Raw genomic sequence first — 20,540 nt, 5'->3', positions numbered from 1 at the left:
ACCATCGAGGCCGTTTTTCCTACAGTAACAGGACTATGGCCTCTTTCTTCTCTCCTTGGGTTCCTTTCTGATTTCACATATCACTCTCTAGCAGCCTGTGCTCCTTCTCCGTCACAATTGTGTCTGTAGTCTCTCTGCAGTCTTGCACTGTGATAGAAGTTTTATTCATGAGATGGTTTAGCTATGTGATTTGTGATCTACACAAGGCTTCTAGGATGGTGGCTCATGCTAGAGATTGAGTTTGTTTGGCTCTTCGAGGATCTAGTCGCAATTTCCCTGTTTTGCTAGGATGTCTTGTATAGTTAAAAATCTCGGCCCCTGATAAATCAAAGGACTTATTCACAATATACTCATGGTATGTTGAAACCTACCATATATTAGGAGAACACACACCTTATAAACTAAACATCCTGATCTTGAAGTAGATTGCAGTCAATGATTCCCAACAAAGTTGGGATCATGAAGACACATACCCAGCCATGGTTTCACCAGCGAAATGGGTCATCGACACTAAGAAAGGGTACTTTAGCATAGATCTAAGCATTCCGTACTCGAGGTGCCTCCAGGAATCCTCGAGCGATCCATGGCTGAAACCGTGGACGATCCAATTTGTTTGCCATCTCATTCACCTTGTTTGCCAGTGCCGAAGCAAAATTTTCTTCAGGCGACATGACCAGCAAAGCTCGCAACTCCCGCGCATTCATGGCCACATACTTGAGGAATTCAAACTCGTTTTGATCCCCTCGAAATTTGTGGATGAACAAGCTCCTGACATGTAACCTCAAGCTTTCGACTGGACTGGCCTCCTGCCAGAACCTAGCATAGTGCTCTTCAGTGGGTTCATGAGTGGCTACTGATGGATCATGCGGTACAGACTGCAATTCATGCCAATGAGTGCATAACTCAGTTAGATACAAACATGCTGCTAATAAATGATTGTTGTAAGATTACTTAATGATGAATTCGCAAGGACCTCGATGTGCAGCGTGCTGACATTGGGGAAGCATCTTAGAAAGCTGGCCAACATCTTCACCTCCCAGAATACACCAAAGTTCACCTTCACGGCCAATATCTCAACACTAGGGACCATGGTGCCTGGGCTCGTGTTTGTGTCAGGCTGCAGTACAATGCACCAGAAGAACATGCATATTACTCTTTAACTGGTCATAGAATAGTTCCATTATAAGAGTGCTATTATAAGAGTATAGTATGCTAATTATACCCTTTTGTTCTTAGAAAATGATGCTGGAGTTGCTCTGAATCTGAAATGGATTCTAACCTGTTTTGAAAAAATTGCTGGGATGACAATTAACTATCATAAGAGTACTCTTATCCCTAATAACTTGACAGTTAATGATCTCACTCTATTTGTGAACATTTTCCAATGCATAGTTGGGGATTTCCCTATTAAGTATTTAGGAATTGCTTTGCTTTTTGACAAGATTAGCAGAGAAGATTAGGAATTGCTTTGCTTTTTGACAAGATTAGCAGAGAAGATTTGCTAGCTTTTATTGATAAAATTTTAGCCAAAATAGCTAGCTGGAGAGGAAAAATTACCCCAATTAGGTCCTGCCTAGCTAGCATGAATCTAAAGGGACCTGCTCTTCTAAATCTCTATATGTTCTAGTGAACTTTAGGGTGGGGGCTGAAACCTTTGTATCTTCCTATAATATGAAGTATTAAAGTGCCCCTAGGGTATAAGGTTTCCTTTGACTGTTCTCCCAGAACAATATCATGACTTGTGACAATCTAAGGAAAAGGGGGATGGCAAAACCCCTAGAGTGTGTTCAGTGCAAAGAGATAGAAACTGTATATCGTTTATTTTTTTGAATGTATTGTAGCTAGGAAAATCTGGGAAGATGTTGAAATGCTTTTCCAGGTGCCAATCATTAACTTTGAATCTGTTGCTAAGTTGTGGCTGTGTAATAAAAGATACATTCACTTGAATGCAGTTACATCTGCAATCTTGTAGGGCTGTGGAACTTTAGAAACTCTATAGTATTTAACAGAGTTTAATGGATCTCTCTAAAATAGGTGCTAGGCCTAGTCTCCCAATATTTGAGAGTCTGGACAAAACCGTTTCATGAGCTGTAAGGAGGAGCCTTGATGGATTTCCAGAATCATCTCTGGGGAAGGCTGAAAGGTCCCTTTGCTATGGAGCCAAACTGAAAGTTTGCAGAAAATCAAGTGTGACAATGTCATGGAAAGAAGTGGTGGGAACAACTACTCATGGAGGAAGAACCACAATCGAGTACCAGCTTAAACATAAAGAGGAGAAGGATTCTATCCCCGTGATGTTCTTAGGGATCTGCTGAGCTTCTTCACGGACCTGCTTGCCTGACTTGGGTTTGTTACCCATGTAAGAGTATGAAAGTAGAATGTTTTGTTATTCTGTTTTCCTTTATCAACATTACTATGCTTCCCCCTAGTTTCTAGTATCCCTCCCGTGGGTTTGACGTGATAGACAAAAGTCTATTCAGGATTTTAGAGTGAGGTGCTTAGGCCTCCCTGTGATCTTAGAGAGTTTTTCATAAACATTACTCGAGTTATATGGTTTCTTTCTTATGAATGGAGCCGGGGGGAGACCCCTTTTCATCAAAAAATAAGAATAGTTCCACAAAACTAGGGAGAGAAGGAAAGGCAGTCGTACATTGATGATGTTGTCACTGATCTGCAGCTTGTGAATTCTTGTCTGCAGGTAGCCGATCACCCGCAGCTTGGGTGCCGAAGCAATCTTGAATCTCACGCAATCGGTTCCACCATAAGGCGGCCTGAAGAAGATGATGCGCTCCAAGAGCGGGGCGTCCACCACGGTGAACTCCTCCACCTTGGACAACCCAAGGAGCAAGCACCGGAGGCTTTGGCTGCAGACATGGACACGCTCGGGCTTCCCCTTGAGCACGAGCCCAAGGTTCTCCAGAACGGGGCTAGCAGCGAGCAAGCGGTGGATGCACTGGTCGCTCATGTCGATCCTTACCAAGCCGAGCCTCCGGAGATTGGGAAAGGCGTCGGCGGCGAGCGGAAGGTCGTCGGGGATCTTCCAGTAGGCCAGGAAGAGGGACTGGAGCGAGCCGCAACGGAGTATGTCGGCAGGGAGGGACGACAAGGTGGTCCGGGGCTGGGTTTGGTTGTTCAGGAAGGAGAGGTTCTTGGTGAACTTGGTGGCGAGGAGGCGCGGCCACTCGGGGAGCTCGAGATCCAGGGAGGCGGACCTGCAGCCTAAGAGGCTGACGGTGTGAAAGGGCCCTGGGTGGCCGGCGAGGGCCCCGGCGATGGTGGCGACGCGTGTGGCCTCAGGGAGGTGGGCATCGGCCTCGCGCAGGACGAGCGGGGTGGTGCGCCAGATCTGGCGCTAGTGGGAGGCGAAGGCGGCAGTGCGCGCAGCGTCCGTGAAAGGGAGGCAGGTGATGATGTGGCCACGGAGGTCGTTGGGGAGGGCGCTGATGCGATCCTCACCATTGTAGCGCCGGGTGGGGTGGGAGGGGGCGCCGTCGCCCATGGTGGCGATGAGTGTTTTGGCCAGAGAGTGGAGTTGCTAGATGGGAAAATAAGTGTTTGAAGCGAGTTCCCTCGGCCCTCGGACCTGAAAGCTTTGTAGTCTAGTGCACACCGCTCAATAGTACATTGGCACTATCTCTCTCTGGAGTTGACCAACTAACCAAACTCGTTTTTATCTAATCAAACTGTTGATTAGTTGTTGGCCAGTAATCAGTCATCGAGAAAACCCTAGCAGATTGATTTTCTTCACTAGAGTATGCAAATTACATATCATATTTTTGGTAGAAGAAGAAGCAAAACTGTTGATTGAAACTTACGAACACTAATCTAAACAAAACTTACGAACACTACCTGTTCTCTTTCCGTATACTCTTCGTAAGGTTCAACTAGTAAATTTTAGTGTATTATTGTGCATTACTAGTGGCTCAATAGTGATTGTATCATAAAGTATAGCTTTATTTTAGCAAACATGCTTTCGTTAGTCCAAGGCCCATAGAAATTGCACAAGGCTTACATAGAGAAAATACAAAAGACCGCAGCCCTTGATGAAGATAAGAAGAAACCTCTCGAAGATATGTGCCACATGATGAATTCCTTTACCTGGGGATGCAGCGCTATCCACTTGGTAGCACACTAAACAAAAATACAAAGAAACGCCGCCATTGATAAAGGCGAGGCAAATCTCTTGAAGAAATGTGACACGTGGTGAACTCCTTTTGGTGGGGATACCACGCTACCCTCTCAGTAACACACGTGACCAGTGTGCATCTTCATTATCAACTATCAAAGGGTACATCAAAGACAAACACTAGACCTCTAATTGATCTCACAATAGGAGAACTTGAGGTTGAAAAGGAACTGGAGAAGCCAAGGATAATGTGTGTGTTTATGTTTCAGCATCATCGAGAGACATCCATAGAGAATCCATTTACTAAGTAGGCCCCTCCAAAAATAGGCCAAGCATTTTCTCCAAGAGAACCGACCAGCTACTTCCTTCCAAGACCACATGGCGGGACTCCAAAGTAGATATCGAAAAAGGAACGAAACAACTTGTCAAAATATGTTTACACAACGAACGACTTTCCTGTATTGCATGAGATGGAAAGAAAAGATTGCATCGTCTCCTCGTCACGCTCAAAACCTGCTAGGAGATTGATGAGTACATTTTGCATTAGTTTTCACCTTAATTTTTTTAATCTTAGTCATAGGATTTTTCGTGTTTTGCCGTGTTCACATGCCCTTTTGTCACACTTCACCAGGATTCCAAAGAAGTAGGAGATTTGAGCATTGGTTGGAGAACACCTATTTTGGTGTAAAATATGCTAATTGGACGTCATAAAATCCTTCCATATGGATATGATCAAGTGGGGAGAAACCAAGCCACGTTTGGTGATTCAGAAGAAAAGAGAGTGCATGGTAACCGCATGCTCCCATACCAGCGGTCGTATCGTACCTTGCCGCCTCCCCCTATTCTGCTAATTCTACCCCATGGGATTGGATCTCAGATGTGAATAGAAAGACCCCAAACCATGAAGCAAAAGCAAAAAAGCTCACCTTCGTAAGGGATCAAGAGAGGGAATCAGGAGAAGGGCAACACTGTCCAAGTTAACACTAGTACAGCGAAGTGCTATACAAATGGTTTTTAACCCCTTTTCGTGATGGCATTTGAACCGTCGCCTAGTGAGTGACGGTGATGGGGGGGGGGGGGGGGGTCCTTCGCACACGACCCAGAAACCGTCGGGAATATGCCCTCCTGGCACACACGCTCGGCAAAATAAGGTCGTGTGCGACCGGCGAACGCTCAAATACGGAAATACGTACAGTAGAGCCAAAAATATAATTATATAGGCGAAATTGTTTCCGATCGTATGTACATCCCACACAGTCGCTCCAAGAAAAACGTTTCCATCAACAGATACATCACACACAATTTTCCTCGTTAAATCGTTTGTGATAGCGTTGCCATTGCACACGATATTAACAATTTTATCGTTTGCGTTATTGAATGCATCACACATGGTGCGTAGAAGAAATTGTGTGGCAAAGGCTGTCCATCACACACAATTTTTATGTGGTAAACATTTGCGTCAGCTCCCTAACACAAACAGTTTTCAAGAGGATGTCATGTGCGATTGTTCATTAATCTAACACGGTTTATTCATAAAAACTGTGTGCGTTATTGAATGCATTACACACGGTGTTTTCTCAATAACCGTTTGCAATATAAAAGCCAATTAGCAAACTAATTATCTGATTATTAATAATCCATTTATTAATCTAATTGACATTTCATATTAAGCACACAATATATTTCATTTTTATAATTGAAATACATCAGAGTACAACATCATATAGCTTCAACACTCAGCTACCCCGTTACACAACTACCCAGCAACAAGTTTCGCATGCAACATCTATAACCTTTCGAAATTACCATCATAAACGGTACATAGACAGATGTATCTCATCTGGAAAACTGCTAAAGCAGAAGGCGAATATTGAGCCTTCATTGATGTTGAAGGTCTTTGTAACTTTAGGCCAGTGACTGTGGATGATTGACCGTCCATCCTTCGTCCTCTTCAGAAACACTTCAATATTGAACCGTGGGTGTTGTATGAATACCTTTCTTGCCTCTTGACCATACAGGTGGTTTGAGAGGTAATCATCAGTGAACTGCTTTGGAAAGGCCTGAAAACAAGGATGTGCATAAATATCTTCTTTATATTGGAAATGGGGCAAATGAATAAAAAAGGCAAGGTATAATAGTTAGTACCATCTTGTAGTGAACTAATGTCTTCTTCATTGTGCAGACAAAGATCTTGTTGTTTTCTGTCGATAATTTCTTTATCCTAACAATCTTTCCGAGTTTCTTGACTTGACTGATATTCATGGGCAACCCATTTCCCCATATGCAAAAAGGGTCGAACAGTGGGTCAAAACCTCTGACAGCATGACCTACATGTGCAAGACCAAATTATTAAAAACCTAAATATTAGAATGGTTCCTGCAATTGCACAATAATGTGCTATTAGACAACAGACCATGCACATGCTAACCTCGATTGTAAACCTCAGTGCTTCTCATTGTTTCCCAGCAACACATATAAGATAGTTAGTCATCAGGTTAAGTAAGTGTTTGCATGCTATCAGTAAAATATGTTGATGAAAAATAAGCACATTGCAGATTCATTAGATTAATTCAAGCCACATGGAAAACCCATTTATCCAAACCAAGCATGATTAAGAAATAGGAAATATAGCACGTGTATATGTTTTTCATGTATTAAGTGCAGCCAAATTCGATTTATTCCTCACATGCACAACAATACAAAATTCTACCCACGACAATTAAACATCGCATTGCAGAATTGAACCAAGCAGTTAACTAAACACCACAACAAATGAACCAAACATTAACTGAGCACCACATTGCACAGTATAATATACTCATAATAGAAGATTAGACAGTTAACCAAACCAAGCATGCTTAACAACTTGGAAATATAGCAATTGTATTTGTTTCTCATGTATTTAGTATAGCCAAATTCAATTTATTCCTCACATGGTAAACAATAACATAATGCATCCACAACAATTGAACATCGCATTGTAGAATTGAACCAAACAAAGAAGTTAACTAAACACCACAACAAATGAACCAAACGTTAACTGAGCACCACATTGCACAATATAACATACTCCTAATAGAAGATTAGACAGTTAACCAAACCAAGCATGCTTAACAACTTGAAAATATAGCAATTGTATTTATTTCTCATGTATTTAGTACAGCCAAATTCGATTCATTTCTCACATGGTATACAATAACATAATGCACCCACAACAATCGAACATCGCTGTAATGTCCACGATGCGGCTATATCTCTCATGTGTCGAGGCATGACTTGAAGGCATAACCGCATGGTGGTTTTGTCACAAGAGGGGTAATATTCACACAATCCCATGTACTGAATAAGAAAGGGATAAAGACCTGGCTTACAATCGCCACATCACACAAATAACAAGTTAAACATACACCATCCAGAGTACAATCAAGGTCTGACTACGGAACCAAAATAAAAGAAGACAACCCCAAATGCTAGATCCCCGATCGTCCCAACTGGGCACCACTATTAATCATCCGAAAAAGACACATAGTAACGACCAAGGTCCTCGTCGAACTCCCACTTGAGTTCGATAGCATCGTCTGGACTGGTATCATCGGCACCTGCAACTGTTTGGAAGTATCCATGAGTCATGAGGACTCAGCAATCTCACACCGCAAGATCAAGACTATTTAAGATTATGGGTAGGATAAGGTAGTGAGGTGGAGCTGCAGCAAGCGGTAAGCAAAATATGGTGGCTAACATACGCAAATAAGAGTAAGATGAGAAGCTACGCAACGGGCATGGCTACACAAGCGGTCGTGAAGCTAGAAATGATCAAGAAGTGATCCTGAAACTACTTATGTTCAAGCATAACGCAAGACCGTGTTCACTTCCCGGACTCCGCCGAAAAGAGACCATCACGGCTACACACGCGGTTGATTCATTTTAATCAAGTCAAGTACCAAGTTCTCTACAACCAGATATTAACAAATTCCCATCTGCCTCATAATCGTGGGCAGGGCTTTCGAAAGTTTATACCCTGCAGGGGTGTCCCAACTTAGCCCATCACAAGATCTTATGGTCAACGAAGGATATTCCTTCTCCTAGGAAGACCCGATCAGACTCAGAATCCCGGTTACAAGACTTTTCGATAATGGTAAAACAAGACCAGCAAGACCACCCGACTGTGCCGACAAATCCTGATAGAAGCTGCACATATCTCGTTCCCAGGGCACACCGGATGAGCAATCCGTACAACTAAAACCAGCCCTCAAGTTTCCCTGAGGTGGCGCTGCAAAGGGCTCTAGTGTGGACCAATACTCAGAGGAGCATTGGCCCGGGGAGGGGGGGTTTAAAATAAAGATGACCCTCAGGCTCGCGAAAACCAAGGGAAAAAGTCTTAAGTCCTTCTTTGGTTCATAGGATAGGAATTTTATAGGAATAGGAAAATTATAGGAAGTGAGATGACATGCATCTCAATTCCTATACGGAAAGAGATGTCATTTGATGCATAGGATAGGAATTTTTCCATTGAGTCTTAGCTAATGTTTTTTTCCTCCAAAATGTGAAGGATTGATTCCTATCCTACATAGGAATAGGAATCCATTCCTACAAACCAAAGGGTTTCAAAGGAAATTTTTCTTTGCAAATCCTATCCTATAGAAATCTTATGAAATTCCTACAAATCAAAGGAGGCCTTAGGTGGCAAATGGTAAAACCAAGATTGGGCCTTGCTGGAGGAGTTTTATTCAAAAGCGAACTGTCAAGGGGGTCCCATAAATCCGCAACCGCGTAACGCAAAATCAAGGAACATAACACCAGTATGACGGAAACTAGGGCGGCAAGAGTGGAACAAAAACCAGGCAAAAGGCCGAGCCTTCCACCCTTTACCAAGTATATAGATGCATTAATTAAAATAAGAGATATTGTGATATCCCAACATAAACATGTTCTAACATGGAGCAAACTTCAACTTCACCTGCAACTAACAACACTATAAGAGGGGCTGAGCAAAAGCGGTAACATAGCCAAACAACGGTTTGCTAGGAAGGTGGGTTAAAGGCTTGACATGGCAATATGGGAGGCATGATATAACAAGTGGTAGGCAGCGCGACATAGCGATAGAATGAACAACTAGCAAGCAAAGATAGAAGTGATATCGAGGGTATGGCCATCTTGTCTGAGATCCCGCAAGGAAGAAGAATGAGTCCATGAAGAAGACAAACAGATGTAGTCGAACGAATCCACACAAACGCAACATAACCGGAACTATGAAGGAGAAGTGCAACCGGGAAGAAACACACAACATGGTAAACAACCATCACATCAACATGGCACGATGCACAATCAAGTATGATGCATGTCCGGTTTAAAGAGGCATGACATGGCAAAGTGCACAAACAACACTACAAATTAAGTGGAGCTCAATATGCAACGAGATGCATATTGACAAAACACCACATTCAATTATTTAGCTCTCTCCCATTTAGGTACTCAACAATATTAAATGTTGGTTAACATGGCAAGTGGTGAGGCATAAGTAAACTAACTATTTAGGCAAGTTTAAATGACGCCGAAAATAACAAGCAACAATTCCGGAAAATCCTCATATGCATTTAGCAATTTAATGCACACAACAATTTTAAACATTTTAATGTTATTATCATGATGCGGATGACATGTGCAAGTTTTATGCAATTTTATGAAAATGTTGACATGAGCATATTATGAAGCATTTGTCATCGTGGTGGAAAGAAAGGGTGCCATGGCGGTGAATCCGAAAATGATGCCACGACAACATATCGGTTCCGATAGCTCATAGAGATACCGGTGCAAAAGGTAGTGTGGCGGGAGCGTGTCAAGCAAGAATGGTGGGGTGATCCCGGATGCCGGGTTCCCACGAGACGACGACAAGGCAACAAGGAACGTACAAGGATCAATTCGGACATGGTGCAAACACGGACATCTCATACATCGCAAGCATTCGTCCACAGGATCATCGGCTCGGCGGTTATACCTTTGAAGCGTGCGGTTCAAGACGGTTCGGGTTCGTCAAGGGAAGTAGAGGAAGTAGACGTTCTCGGGATGGTTGAAGTGGAAGTAGTCATTCATGTTCAGGAAGCGGTAGAGGTACGGGTCTTCGACAATGGTCGTCATACATGCTCCGAGGTCGACGGTAGATGTTCTCGTGATCTTGGCGACAGTAGTGGTACACATTTTCGTAGATGTTCGAGTCATCGGTAGCGGTACTTGGTGAATCCCGAAACAGTCTTGGTGTCTTCGCGCGTAGAGGTACTTGGCGTTTCCGTGTAGCCGAACTTGAGAGGCAACGACATCGTGGTACTTGGCGTCCATGGGTACTTGACAAAGATGAAACGGAACGCGACGACGATCATGCGCGAAGAGGCCCTGGTCTCGCAAGACTTGGCATGAACTCAAAAGAAGCGGCACAAAGACCTCGGTTCAAAGGTGGGGGTCTGAGCTGGGGCACTGCAGCAGGGCGGCGTGAGGAGGGCCATGGCAGGCATGGGTCTGCCGGACCTGCAGCTGCGGCTGATGACGATGGCAGAGGAGACCTTGAAGTCGGCCTTGGCATCACTTGACCTAGGAGAAAGCAGAGGTGGTGAGGAGCACGCGAATGGCCGGATCCAGCCACTGAAGACCACCGGGGTCCCATTCCCGGCCGGATCGAGGAGAAGCAAAGGAGGCCCGACAAGGAAGGGGCTCGCCGGCTTGGAGGCTGTGGTGGCTGGTGGCCACTCCGGAGTGGGGAAGGCGGCGGGGCAAGAGAGGTGGTGGAGGTGGTTGCCGGTGGGAGGCACGGGGCCGCGTGGGTGTGAAGGGGATCGGGGGAGAGATGGCGCTGAGGGGGAGCGAGACGAAGGGGTGGCAACGCTATGAGGGAACGAGGGAAGAGATCGAGAGATGGGGAACGGGCTCCCTGGCGGCTAGGGTTTACAGCGAGTCTGCTGGCCCGGGGAGGTTGGGCCGGTCTGGGCTGCAGATGCGTTGGGAGGCCGGCCCAGTGGAGAGGTAAAACAAGCAAGGAGGCCTGCTGGACAAATAAAAAAAAGGTTTCCGCATTTCGAAAATAGAGAAAGGCAAAAGGAGAGGATAGAGATGGAATCCCAACAAGCGACATATTTTTCTGGAGACAGAAAATATATAGAAGGTTTAATAAAAATGGTTGGATAGGGGTTTAGAAGATACAACTCGAATAAGTTTGAATAAAACTCAAACTGTTTGAATTTGGAAGCAATCTAAAGAGAGGCCAAAAGAGATGAGATTTTACTGGTAGCCCCATAGCACGATTTATGGGCAGAATATGAACATTTATGGAGAAAGATAAGAATTGTAGAATCTGGAAACGGGAGAGATTTAAAATGCAAGTTTGTTTGGGTTGATTCTATACGAATTGAATATTTATTGTAGCTCCCTAAAATATTGGGAGGATATGTTATAAAGAGAAATCACCATGTGAATTCTCTCGATTTAAATAGATCGAAGATCCTTGCAATTTATTTAGTTGAGTTAAAAAAAGAAAAGACATGACGCAATGCACATAATGACATGAAGCAATGCAGCAAACAAATAAATACACACAACGATAACGAAAACATGGAAGGCGTCTGGAGCATCGGTCTTGAGGCATCACAACACTCCTCCACTTACAAGAGATCTCGCCCCGAGATCTAAGGATGACACCGGAGAGAAGCGGAAGAGGAAGAGAAGAGGTAAAACTAAGTTGCTTCTTTGACAAACGAGTGAAACCAATGAACCTTGAGAAGTTGAACAACTGGAAAGAAAGAATACAGTGGAGATGGACGAAGTTGAAAACACTCTGTTAGAAAAGAGGAACAAGGAACATTGCAAAAACCTTGGGGTTACAAAGACATGAATGAAAAACTCCAGCGTCAAGGAAGGACAAGTAACCACTCCGGTTGAAACAGAATAAAAAAGGAATGAGAATGAGAGGATGCAGGAAGCACTCCGGTAGAAAAGAAGCAAAACTTGACAACATGTGAATCGCGAAACATGAAGGAAACTGTCAAAATGAGATAATACCACCTCAAAATATGAGAGAGAAAGAATTGTACTTCGGAATGCAAGAAGAAGAATACTTTAACTCCTCAAAACAAGACATGTGTTGACCACCATGTTTATTTGAGAGTATAGCTTGGCGGATCTTAACTTCGAGGGAGATCTTGAAGAACAATTGAAGAATGAAAAGAATCCTTGACGAGCCACCATGAAGAAACTCTCGAAGAACTCCGGATAGATAAAAAGAAGGTCGCAAGGAAAAGAAGTTTGAAAAGAATAAGATGAATCCTTGCATCGATTAGATGGAGCTTCCCGACGGTATAACCGAGAAAACTTGGAACTCCGGAAAGAAAGATGAACAACTGAAATCAAGAATTTTGATGGACCTCCGGAATAAGGAATTAATCACTTGGATGAAACAATAATAAGAATTATGTTATGCGTATCCTTCACCAATTTAGATTGATGACAAGCAAACAGATTGCATACAACTTATGCTCGAAGAAAGGATGAAGAGAGATATAGCGTAAACTTGAGAAAAGTCTTCAATGATCCACCGGTAGGATTGGAAAGAATGAATGAATTGATATGAGAACCAAGGAAGAGAACTCTTGAACGAACAACCGTAAGAATTGAAAATGAACGAAGAAAAATAAATAAAGAAATATCGGGAAGAATTATAAAAAGAACGAAGATACTTGAGAGAATTTAGATACATTAGAACGAAGAGATCCTAAACTGATTAGAGGATATTTAAACGATGCACCGGTAAGATTTGGAGAATGAGAGCTGAAAGCTGGAATGAATAATCCTGAGGTGATGGGCTTCGAAGAATCAAACTAAAAATACTCCTGAATTGCTCCGGATGGGTGAAAAGAATTCTCACAATCAAAAACAATTATGAGAGGATGGCAACAAGCTTTAACTACGAATCTTTGAGAGAACGAATAAGATTTGAAGGAGAAACTCTTCTTCGGTCTTCAAAATCCGAGAATGACGAGGAGAAACACCACCATGATTATTGAGGCACTCCGGAACAATGAAGGATAGGAAGGTTGAACCAACGATGAAATAATATGAAAGATCTTGGAGAAAGACATTTTACTAATGACAATTCATTCTTACGTCAAACTTTGAAAAGAATTTGGGAATAACTCCGCAAAAATTAGAAGAGTCAGGTAAGATCCTGGGAAAAGACCTATGGGTTAGGGCCCACTCAAAGAAACACCGTTGAACAATTTAAAAGATAGATTGTGCCGGTTGAATTAAGTGGCTTGAATGGGATAACAACCTCAAAATAACTTGAACGGATCGAGAATGGAAATGTGAATCTTCTGAGATATCTTCGGCACTCCAGAACAAATGAATAGCGAGAAGTGAATGATTAAGAGGTACACCGGCATGAGAAAGCATGTGAAACGAGTAAAATGATATGATCAACAAAGATTGAATTGAATCCACCGGAGAAGAAAAGAGAACGAAGAATAATAAACTTGAAGATCTGTTAGTATCTTCCTGAGAACCACCGGATAAGAACATTGACGGAAAAGAATGGAGATACTTCACATGCATAAGATGGATACTCGATTAAGAAATCTGAGTTCTTGAACAAACAAGGGGTGGGAGGGTGGGTAAAACAAATGCAATTTGGGACGGATGAAACAAACACCGTTGCAAAGAACTGAGAATTGATCTAGCAAACATTGAAAGGGTAGGATTAACTTGAAGAGAAGCGGTTGAAAATAGAATTGAGATGACAATCTCGAAAATTAAGAAGGGTTAGTATTCACACAGGAATATGAGAACACCGCTTAGGAAAGGTATGGAATCAACACTTGACATTGAAGCAACTCGAATACCATAACTCAAAACAAAACAAAGGATTTGGCTTGCAGAATAAGCCGAAACAAACATATGATAGAGATTTACCCAATCCCATATCATGCATCTGTCTGTTAGAAAGATATCCTAAGAGCTACTTGAATTCCCACTTATAAACTCCCGAAACTTTCTGGTTATGCAATCTGGTGTTGGGGATACATGGGAAGCATAATATCTCACCCAAACTAACAATCCCTACATCCAACTGTATCCATCCGTCAACACATAACCAAGAAACCTTCGGAAATCATGTACCTCAACCTTCGAAAAGCATCTGTTATACGAGTTATGGCAATACTCCCGAATTCCCGCCCCAGTATTGGGTGGCGTCGAGGTTATCTCAGCAACGACTGCATAAAATAGATTTTCAATGTCGGAGAAACTCAGGTATTCCAGTATTGCAACGATAAAATTGTGACGACAACACCTCGGAGCTCAACTCCCCGGGACACTGCCACAACCCCTAAATGTCAGGAGGCACCAAGGACAATGTTTTCGTCACAAGACTATCGGAACGATCCCAAGATACCCGCGTGATCCTAAATTTTTTTAGTGAAATTTGAGAAGAGGAAAGTCAAAGCATCTACGTCAGGGGACCTCACCAGAGCGACGAAGGGATTGAGGAGTAAAAATAATCATACTCTCCGATATATATATAATCCTAAGACTCAAAACATTTTTGTTCTAGACTCTACAACACCAGCGATTCGATCAAGCAGGGGGCTCCTAAGCCGGGGATGGCTCTGATTACCAACTTGTAATGCCCACGATGCGGCTATATCTCCCACGTGTCGAGGCATGACTTGGAGGCATAACCGCATGGTGGTTTTGTCGCAAGAGGGTAATCTTCACACAATCCTATGTACTGAATAAGAAAGGGATAAAGAGCTAGCTCACAATCTCCACATCACACAAATAACAAGTTAAACATACATCATCCAGAGTACAATCAAGGTCCGACTACGGAACCAAAATAAAAGAAGACAACCCCAAATGCTAGATCCCCGATCGTCCCAACTGGGCATCACTACTGATCATCCGGAAAAGACACATAGTAACGACCAAGGTCCTTGTCGAACTCCCACTTGAGTTCGATAGCATCGTCTGGACTGGTATCATCCACACATGCAACTGTTTGAAAGTATCCGTGATTCACGAGGACTCGGCAATCTCACACCCGCGAGATCAAGACTATTTAAGCTTATGGGTAGGATAAGGTAGTGAGGTGGAGCTGCAGCAAGCGGTAAGCAATATATGGTGGCTAACATACGCAAATAAGAGTAAGATGAGAAGCTACAGAACGGTCGTGAAGCTAGAAATGATCAAGAAGTGATCCTGAAACTAATTACGTTTAAGCATAACACAAGACCGTGTTCACTTCCCGGACTCCGCCGAAAAGAGACCATCACGGCTACACACGCGGTTGATTCATTTTAATTAAGTCAAGTGTCAAGTTCTCTACAACCGGACATTAACAAATTTCCATCTGCCTCATATCCGCGGGCACGACTTTCGGAAGTTTATACCCTACAGAGGTGTCCCAACTTAGCCTATCACAAGCTCTCACGGTCAACGAAGGATATTCCTTCTCCCGAGAAGACCCGATCAGATTCAGAATCCCGGTTACAAGACTTTTCGACAATGGTAAAACAAGACCAGCAAGACCACCCGACTGTGCCGATAAATCCTGATAGGAGCTGCACATATCTCATTCTCAGGGCACACCGAATGAGCAATCTGTACAACTAAAACCAGCACTCAAGTTTCCCCGAGGTGGCGCTGCAAAGGGCTCCAGTGTGGACCAGCACTCAGAGGAGCACTGCCCCCCCGGGGGGGGTGGTTAAAATAAAGATAACCCTCGGGCTCGCAAAAACCCAAGGGAAAAAGGCTTAGTTGGCAAATGGTAAAACCAAGGTTGGGCCTTGCTGGAGGAGTTTTATTCAAAGCAAACTGTCAAGGGGGTCCCATAAATCCCCAACCGCAAAAGGAACACAAAATCAAGGAACATAACACCAGTACGACGGAAACTAGGGCGGCAAGAGTGGAACAAAAACCAGGCAAAAGGCCGAGCCTTCCACCCTTTACCAAGTATATAGATGGATTAATTAAAATAAGAGATATTGTGATATCCCAACATAAACATGTTCCAACATGGAGAAAAGTTCAACTTCACCGGCAACTAACAACACTATAAGAGGGCCTGAGCAAAAGCGGTAACATAGCCAAACAACGATTTGCTAGGAAGGTGCCTTAGAGGCTTGACATGGCAATATGGGAGGCATGATATAACAAGTGGTAGGTAGCGCGACATAGCGATAGAACAAATAACTAGCAAGCAAAGATAGAAGTGATATCAAGGGTATGGTCATCTTGCCCGAGATCACGCAAGGAAGAAGAACAAGTCCATGAAGAAAACAAACGGACGTAGTCGAACGAATCCTCACAAACGCAACATAACTGGAACTATCAAGGAGAAGCGCAACCGGAAAGAAACACACAACATGGTAAACAACCATCACATCAACATGGCACGATGCACAATCAAGTATGATGCATGTCCGGTTTAAAGAGGCATGGCATGGAAAAGTATACAAACAACACTACAAATTAAGTGGAGCTCAATATGCAACGAGATGCATATTGACGAAACACCACATTCAATTATTTAGCTCTCTCTCGTTTAGGTACTCAACAATATTAAATGTTAGTTAACATGGCAAGAAGTGAGGCATAAGTAAACTAACTATTTAGGCAAGTTTAAATGAGGCCGGAAATAACAAGCAACAATTCCAGAAAATTCTCACATGCATTTAGCAATTTAATGCAAACAACAATTTTAAACATTTTAAATGTTATTATCATGATGCGGATGACATGTGCAAGTTTTATGCAACTTTATGAAAATGTTGACATGAGCATATTATGAAGCATTTGTCACCGTGGTGGAAAGAAAGGGTGCCACGGTGATGAATCTGAAAATGATGCCACGACAACATATCGGTTCCGGTAGCTCACGGAGATACCGATGCAAAAGGTAGTGTGGCGGGAGCGTGTCAAGCAAGAATGGTGGCGTGATCCTGGATGCTGGGTTCCCACGAGAGGACGATAAGGCAACAAGAAACGTACAAGGATCAATTCATACATGGTGCAAACACGGCCATCTCATAGATCGCAAGCATTCGTCCATGGGATCATCGGCTCGACGGTTATACCTTTGAAGCGTGCGGTTCGAGACGGTTCGGGTTCGTCGAGGGAAGTAGAGGAAGTAGACGTTCTCGGGATGGTTGAAGTGGAAGTAGTTGTTCATGTTCGGGAAGCGGTAGAGGTATGGGTCTTCGACAACAGTCGTCGTACACGCTCCGAGGTCGACGGTAGAGGTTCTCGCAATCTCGGCGACAATAGTGGTACACGTTTTCGTAGATGCTTGAGTCATCAGTAGCGGTACTTGATGAATCCCTAAACGGCCTTGACATCTTCGCGCGTAGAGGTACTTGGCATTTTTGTGTAGCCGAACTTGAGGGGCAACGACATCGTGGTACTTGGTGTCCATGGGTACTTGACAAAGATGAAACGGAACGCGACGGCGGTCATGCGCGAAGAGGCCCCGGTCTCGCAAGACTGGGCATGAACTGAAAAGAAGCGGCACAAAGACCTCGATTCAAAGGTGGGGGTCCGAGCTGGGGCACTGCAGCAGGACGGCGCGAGGAGGGCCATGGCAGGCACAGGTCTGCCGGACCAGCAGCTGCGGCTGATGACGACGGTAGAGGAGACCTTGGGGTCGGCCCTGGCATCACTTCACCAGGGAGAAAGCAGAGGTGGTGAGGAGCACGGGAATGGCCGGATCCAGCCACTGAAGACCATCGGGGTCCCGTTCCTGTCCGGATCGAGGAAAAGCAAAGGAGGCCCAACGAGGAAGGGGCTCGCTGACTTGGAGGCTCTGGTGGCAGGCGGCCACTCCGGAGTGGGGAAGGCGGTGGCGCTGTGACGAAGGCGGCGGGGCAAGAGAGGTGGTGGAGGTGGTTGCCGGTGGGAGGCACGAGGCCGCGTGGGCGTGAAGGGGATCGAGGGAGAGATGGCGCTGAGGGGGAGCGAGACAAAGGGGTGGTGGTGCCATGAGGGATCGAGGGAAGAGATCGAGAGATGGGGAACAGGCTCCCTGGCGGCTAGGGTTTACAGCGGGTCTGGTGGCCCAGGGGAGGTTGGGCCGGTCTGGGCTGCAGATGCGTTGGGAGGCCGACCCAGTGGAGAGGTAAAACAAACAAGGAGGCCTGCTGGACAAATAAAAAAAAGGTTTCCGCATTTCCGAAAATAGAGAAAGGCAAAAGGAGAGGATAGATATGTGTAGGATCGAAAGTATGTCTAGAGGGGGGTGATTAGACTACTTGACCAAATAAAAACTTAACCTTTTCCCAATTTTAGTTCTTGGCAGATTTTAGCTATTTTAGGACAAGTCAAGCAATCATCACACAATTCAAGCAAGCATGCAAAGAGTATATTGGCAGTGGCTTATGACAAGTGAAACTCGGTGGCGCCGGATAGGAAGAATCGGTAGGACCGAGTTTGGCTTAGGGTCTAGGTCATATGTGGATATGGGAAAGTAGTTGAGGATTTTGGAGCATATCATTAAGCACATGAAGCAAGAGGCTCATTAAGCAATACCTCATCCCTCCTTGATAGTATTGGCTTTTCCTAAGGACTCAATGTGATCTTGGATCACTAAAATATAAAATAAAGAGTCTTGAGCTTTTGAGCTTGAGCCAATCCTTTGTCCTTAGCATTTTGAGGGTTCCACTTTCACATCCATGCCATGCCAATCATTGAGCTTTCCTGAAACAATCATCTTGGAATAGCATTAGCTCAATGAGCTATATGTTGTTATGAATTACCAAAACCACCTAGGGATAGTTGCACTTTCAATCTCCCCCTTTTTGGTAATTGATGACAACATATAGATCAAAGCTTTGACAAATAATAAGCATGAAATATATCGTCGCTTTGAGAAGTATGTGATAAGTAAGAGCTCCCCCTAAGTTTGTGCATATTTAAAATTTGCTTTGGATTGCAAATGCGCAAGGAGTTAGAGTCATGGGTTACTCTTCCATGTCACATACATCTTGGTGGAGCACTCAAAAATGATAAGAATGAAATACATGCACTCATCACCAAGAACAATAAATGATCACAAACGATAGATAGAATGATAATATTTAAGCAAGCATTAAGCAAACATTAAGTGTATCTTATGATCAAACACATGATCATCAATGTCTCACAAATAATGACGTAGTATCAAGCACTCAAAAGCAAATAAGTTCGAAAAAAACCAAATAAAACAAGAGAGAATAAAAGCAACACTCTCTCTCGAAGCCTATGATCTATACATTTTCTCCCCCTTTGGCAACAAGTTACCAAAAAGTTCCTAGAAAATGCATAGTGCTAAGTCGACGCTCAGGCTTGATCTTCAGGTGGTGGTGGAGTCCGGAGCACTCCAAGGATAAAGCCTTTGGTAGACGTGGTCGGAGTCGAGGCTGAAGTGGATGCCGGAGCTGGTGGAACTGAGGATGTGGCTGGTGCAGACGTTGTAGCTCTGGTGTCAGCAACTGGCAGTGCAGACGACCTCGGACCTCGTGGCACCCTCGCAAAAGCATCAGTCGTGGTCCTGCCTCTCCTCTCATTCATGTCCTCCTGGAGCTGCTCCACGGCAGTCTGTATCTCTGTCACCTTGATGTCCAAGTCATAGAACCTTTGTTCCATGATCCTCTCTAAACTCGCCTGGTTCTGAGTCAGGGTGGCTATACTCTGCTCAATCCGCAGGGTGGACGCAATCAGGTAACCAAGCTGCTCTTGTTTGGTTTTCATGAAGTAATAAGATGCCTCCGCTTGAGTAGGCATCCTGGAATCTTTCTCCTTCTTCGCCTTCTCCTTCTGAGCTTGTGCATGGGCAGATGATGGTTCATTCTCAGTCATAACAACTTCATTGTTCTCGAAATCGGGACGGATGGGCAGGTGTTCCTTATCCAACAAATATACGCCCGTGCCCATCTTGGAGTTGATGAGCTCCTGAATCTGAGGGGCATATCCACAGCTCCTCTTCTGATCTGCCGCAGTCCTTTTGATCGTTTCCACTATGAGGCTCATGACTTTGAATTTTTGAGGCACATCAAAAACATGAAGCAAATTGATCGCGTGACCTCTGATCATCTTGTGATCTCCAGACTTGGGCAGAAGGGTGTGCCTAAGGATCCAGTTGATCGTAGGCAATCCTGATAGCAGATAATGCACTGAGCCAAACTTGAACGTGTCAAGTGCTTCATTCGGAATCTCCTTGTACATGTTGGACATGGAGTTGTGGTCCATCTTTTTCTTGGCATAAATGTCCAAGTCATCTGCTTGCTCCTCTGGAGCATTGATTAGCTTCGCCCATTCCTCAACAGCAGAGTTGTACCTTGTACCTTCTGACATCCATGTGATCCTGCCATCCGGATAAAAGTGTGTTGTGGAGTAGAATTGCATG

At 44.1% G+C, this 20,540-nt stretch overlaps 1 protein-coding gene across 1 annotated transcript in view; it reads right to left on the bottom strand.

The window, feature by feature from the left end:
- Positions 1-293: 293 nt before the first annotated feature.
- The window catches only part of LOC123153479 (uncharacterized), a 36,365-nt gene continuing 16,118 nt past the window's right edge, over positions 294-20,540 (bottom strand). Inside the window, exons 2-4 of the mRNA XM_044572585.1 lie at positions 2,651-3,352; positions 974-1,117; positions 294-875 (exon numbers count right to left, since the gene is read on the bottom strand). Of these exons, the coding sequence (XP_044428520.1) occupies positions 537-875; positions 974-1,117; positions 2,651-3,352 (1,185 nt within the window). The 3' untranslated portion in view covers positions 294-536. The remainder of the gene's footprint in view (positions 876-973; positions 1,118-2,650; positions 3,353-20,540) is intronic.

Source organism: Triticum aestivum, chromosome 7A (assembly GCF_018294505.1).
Source record: "Triticum aestivum cultivar Chinese Spring chromosome 7A, IWGSC CS RefSeq v2.1, whole genome shotgun sequence".
Classification (NCBI taxonomy): domain Eukaryota; kingdom Viridiplantae; phylum Streptophyta; class Magnoliopsida; order Poales; family Poaceae; genus Triticum; species Triticum aestivum.
Note: the sequence above shows the minus strand (reverse complement) of the source record. Positions and strands in the feature narration are given on the sequence as shown.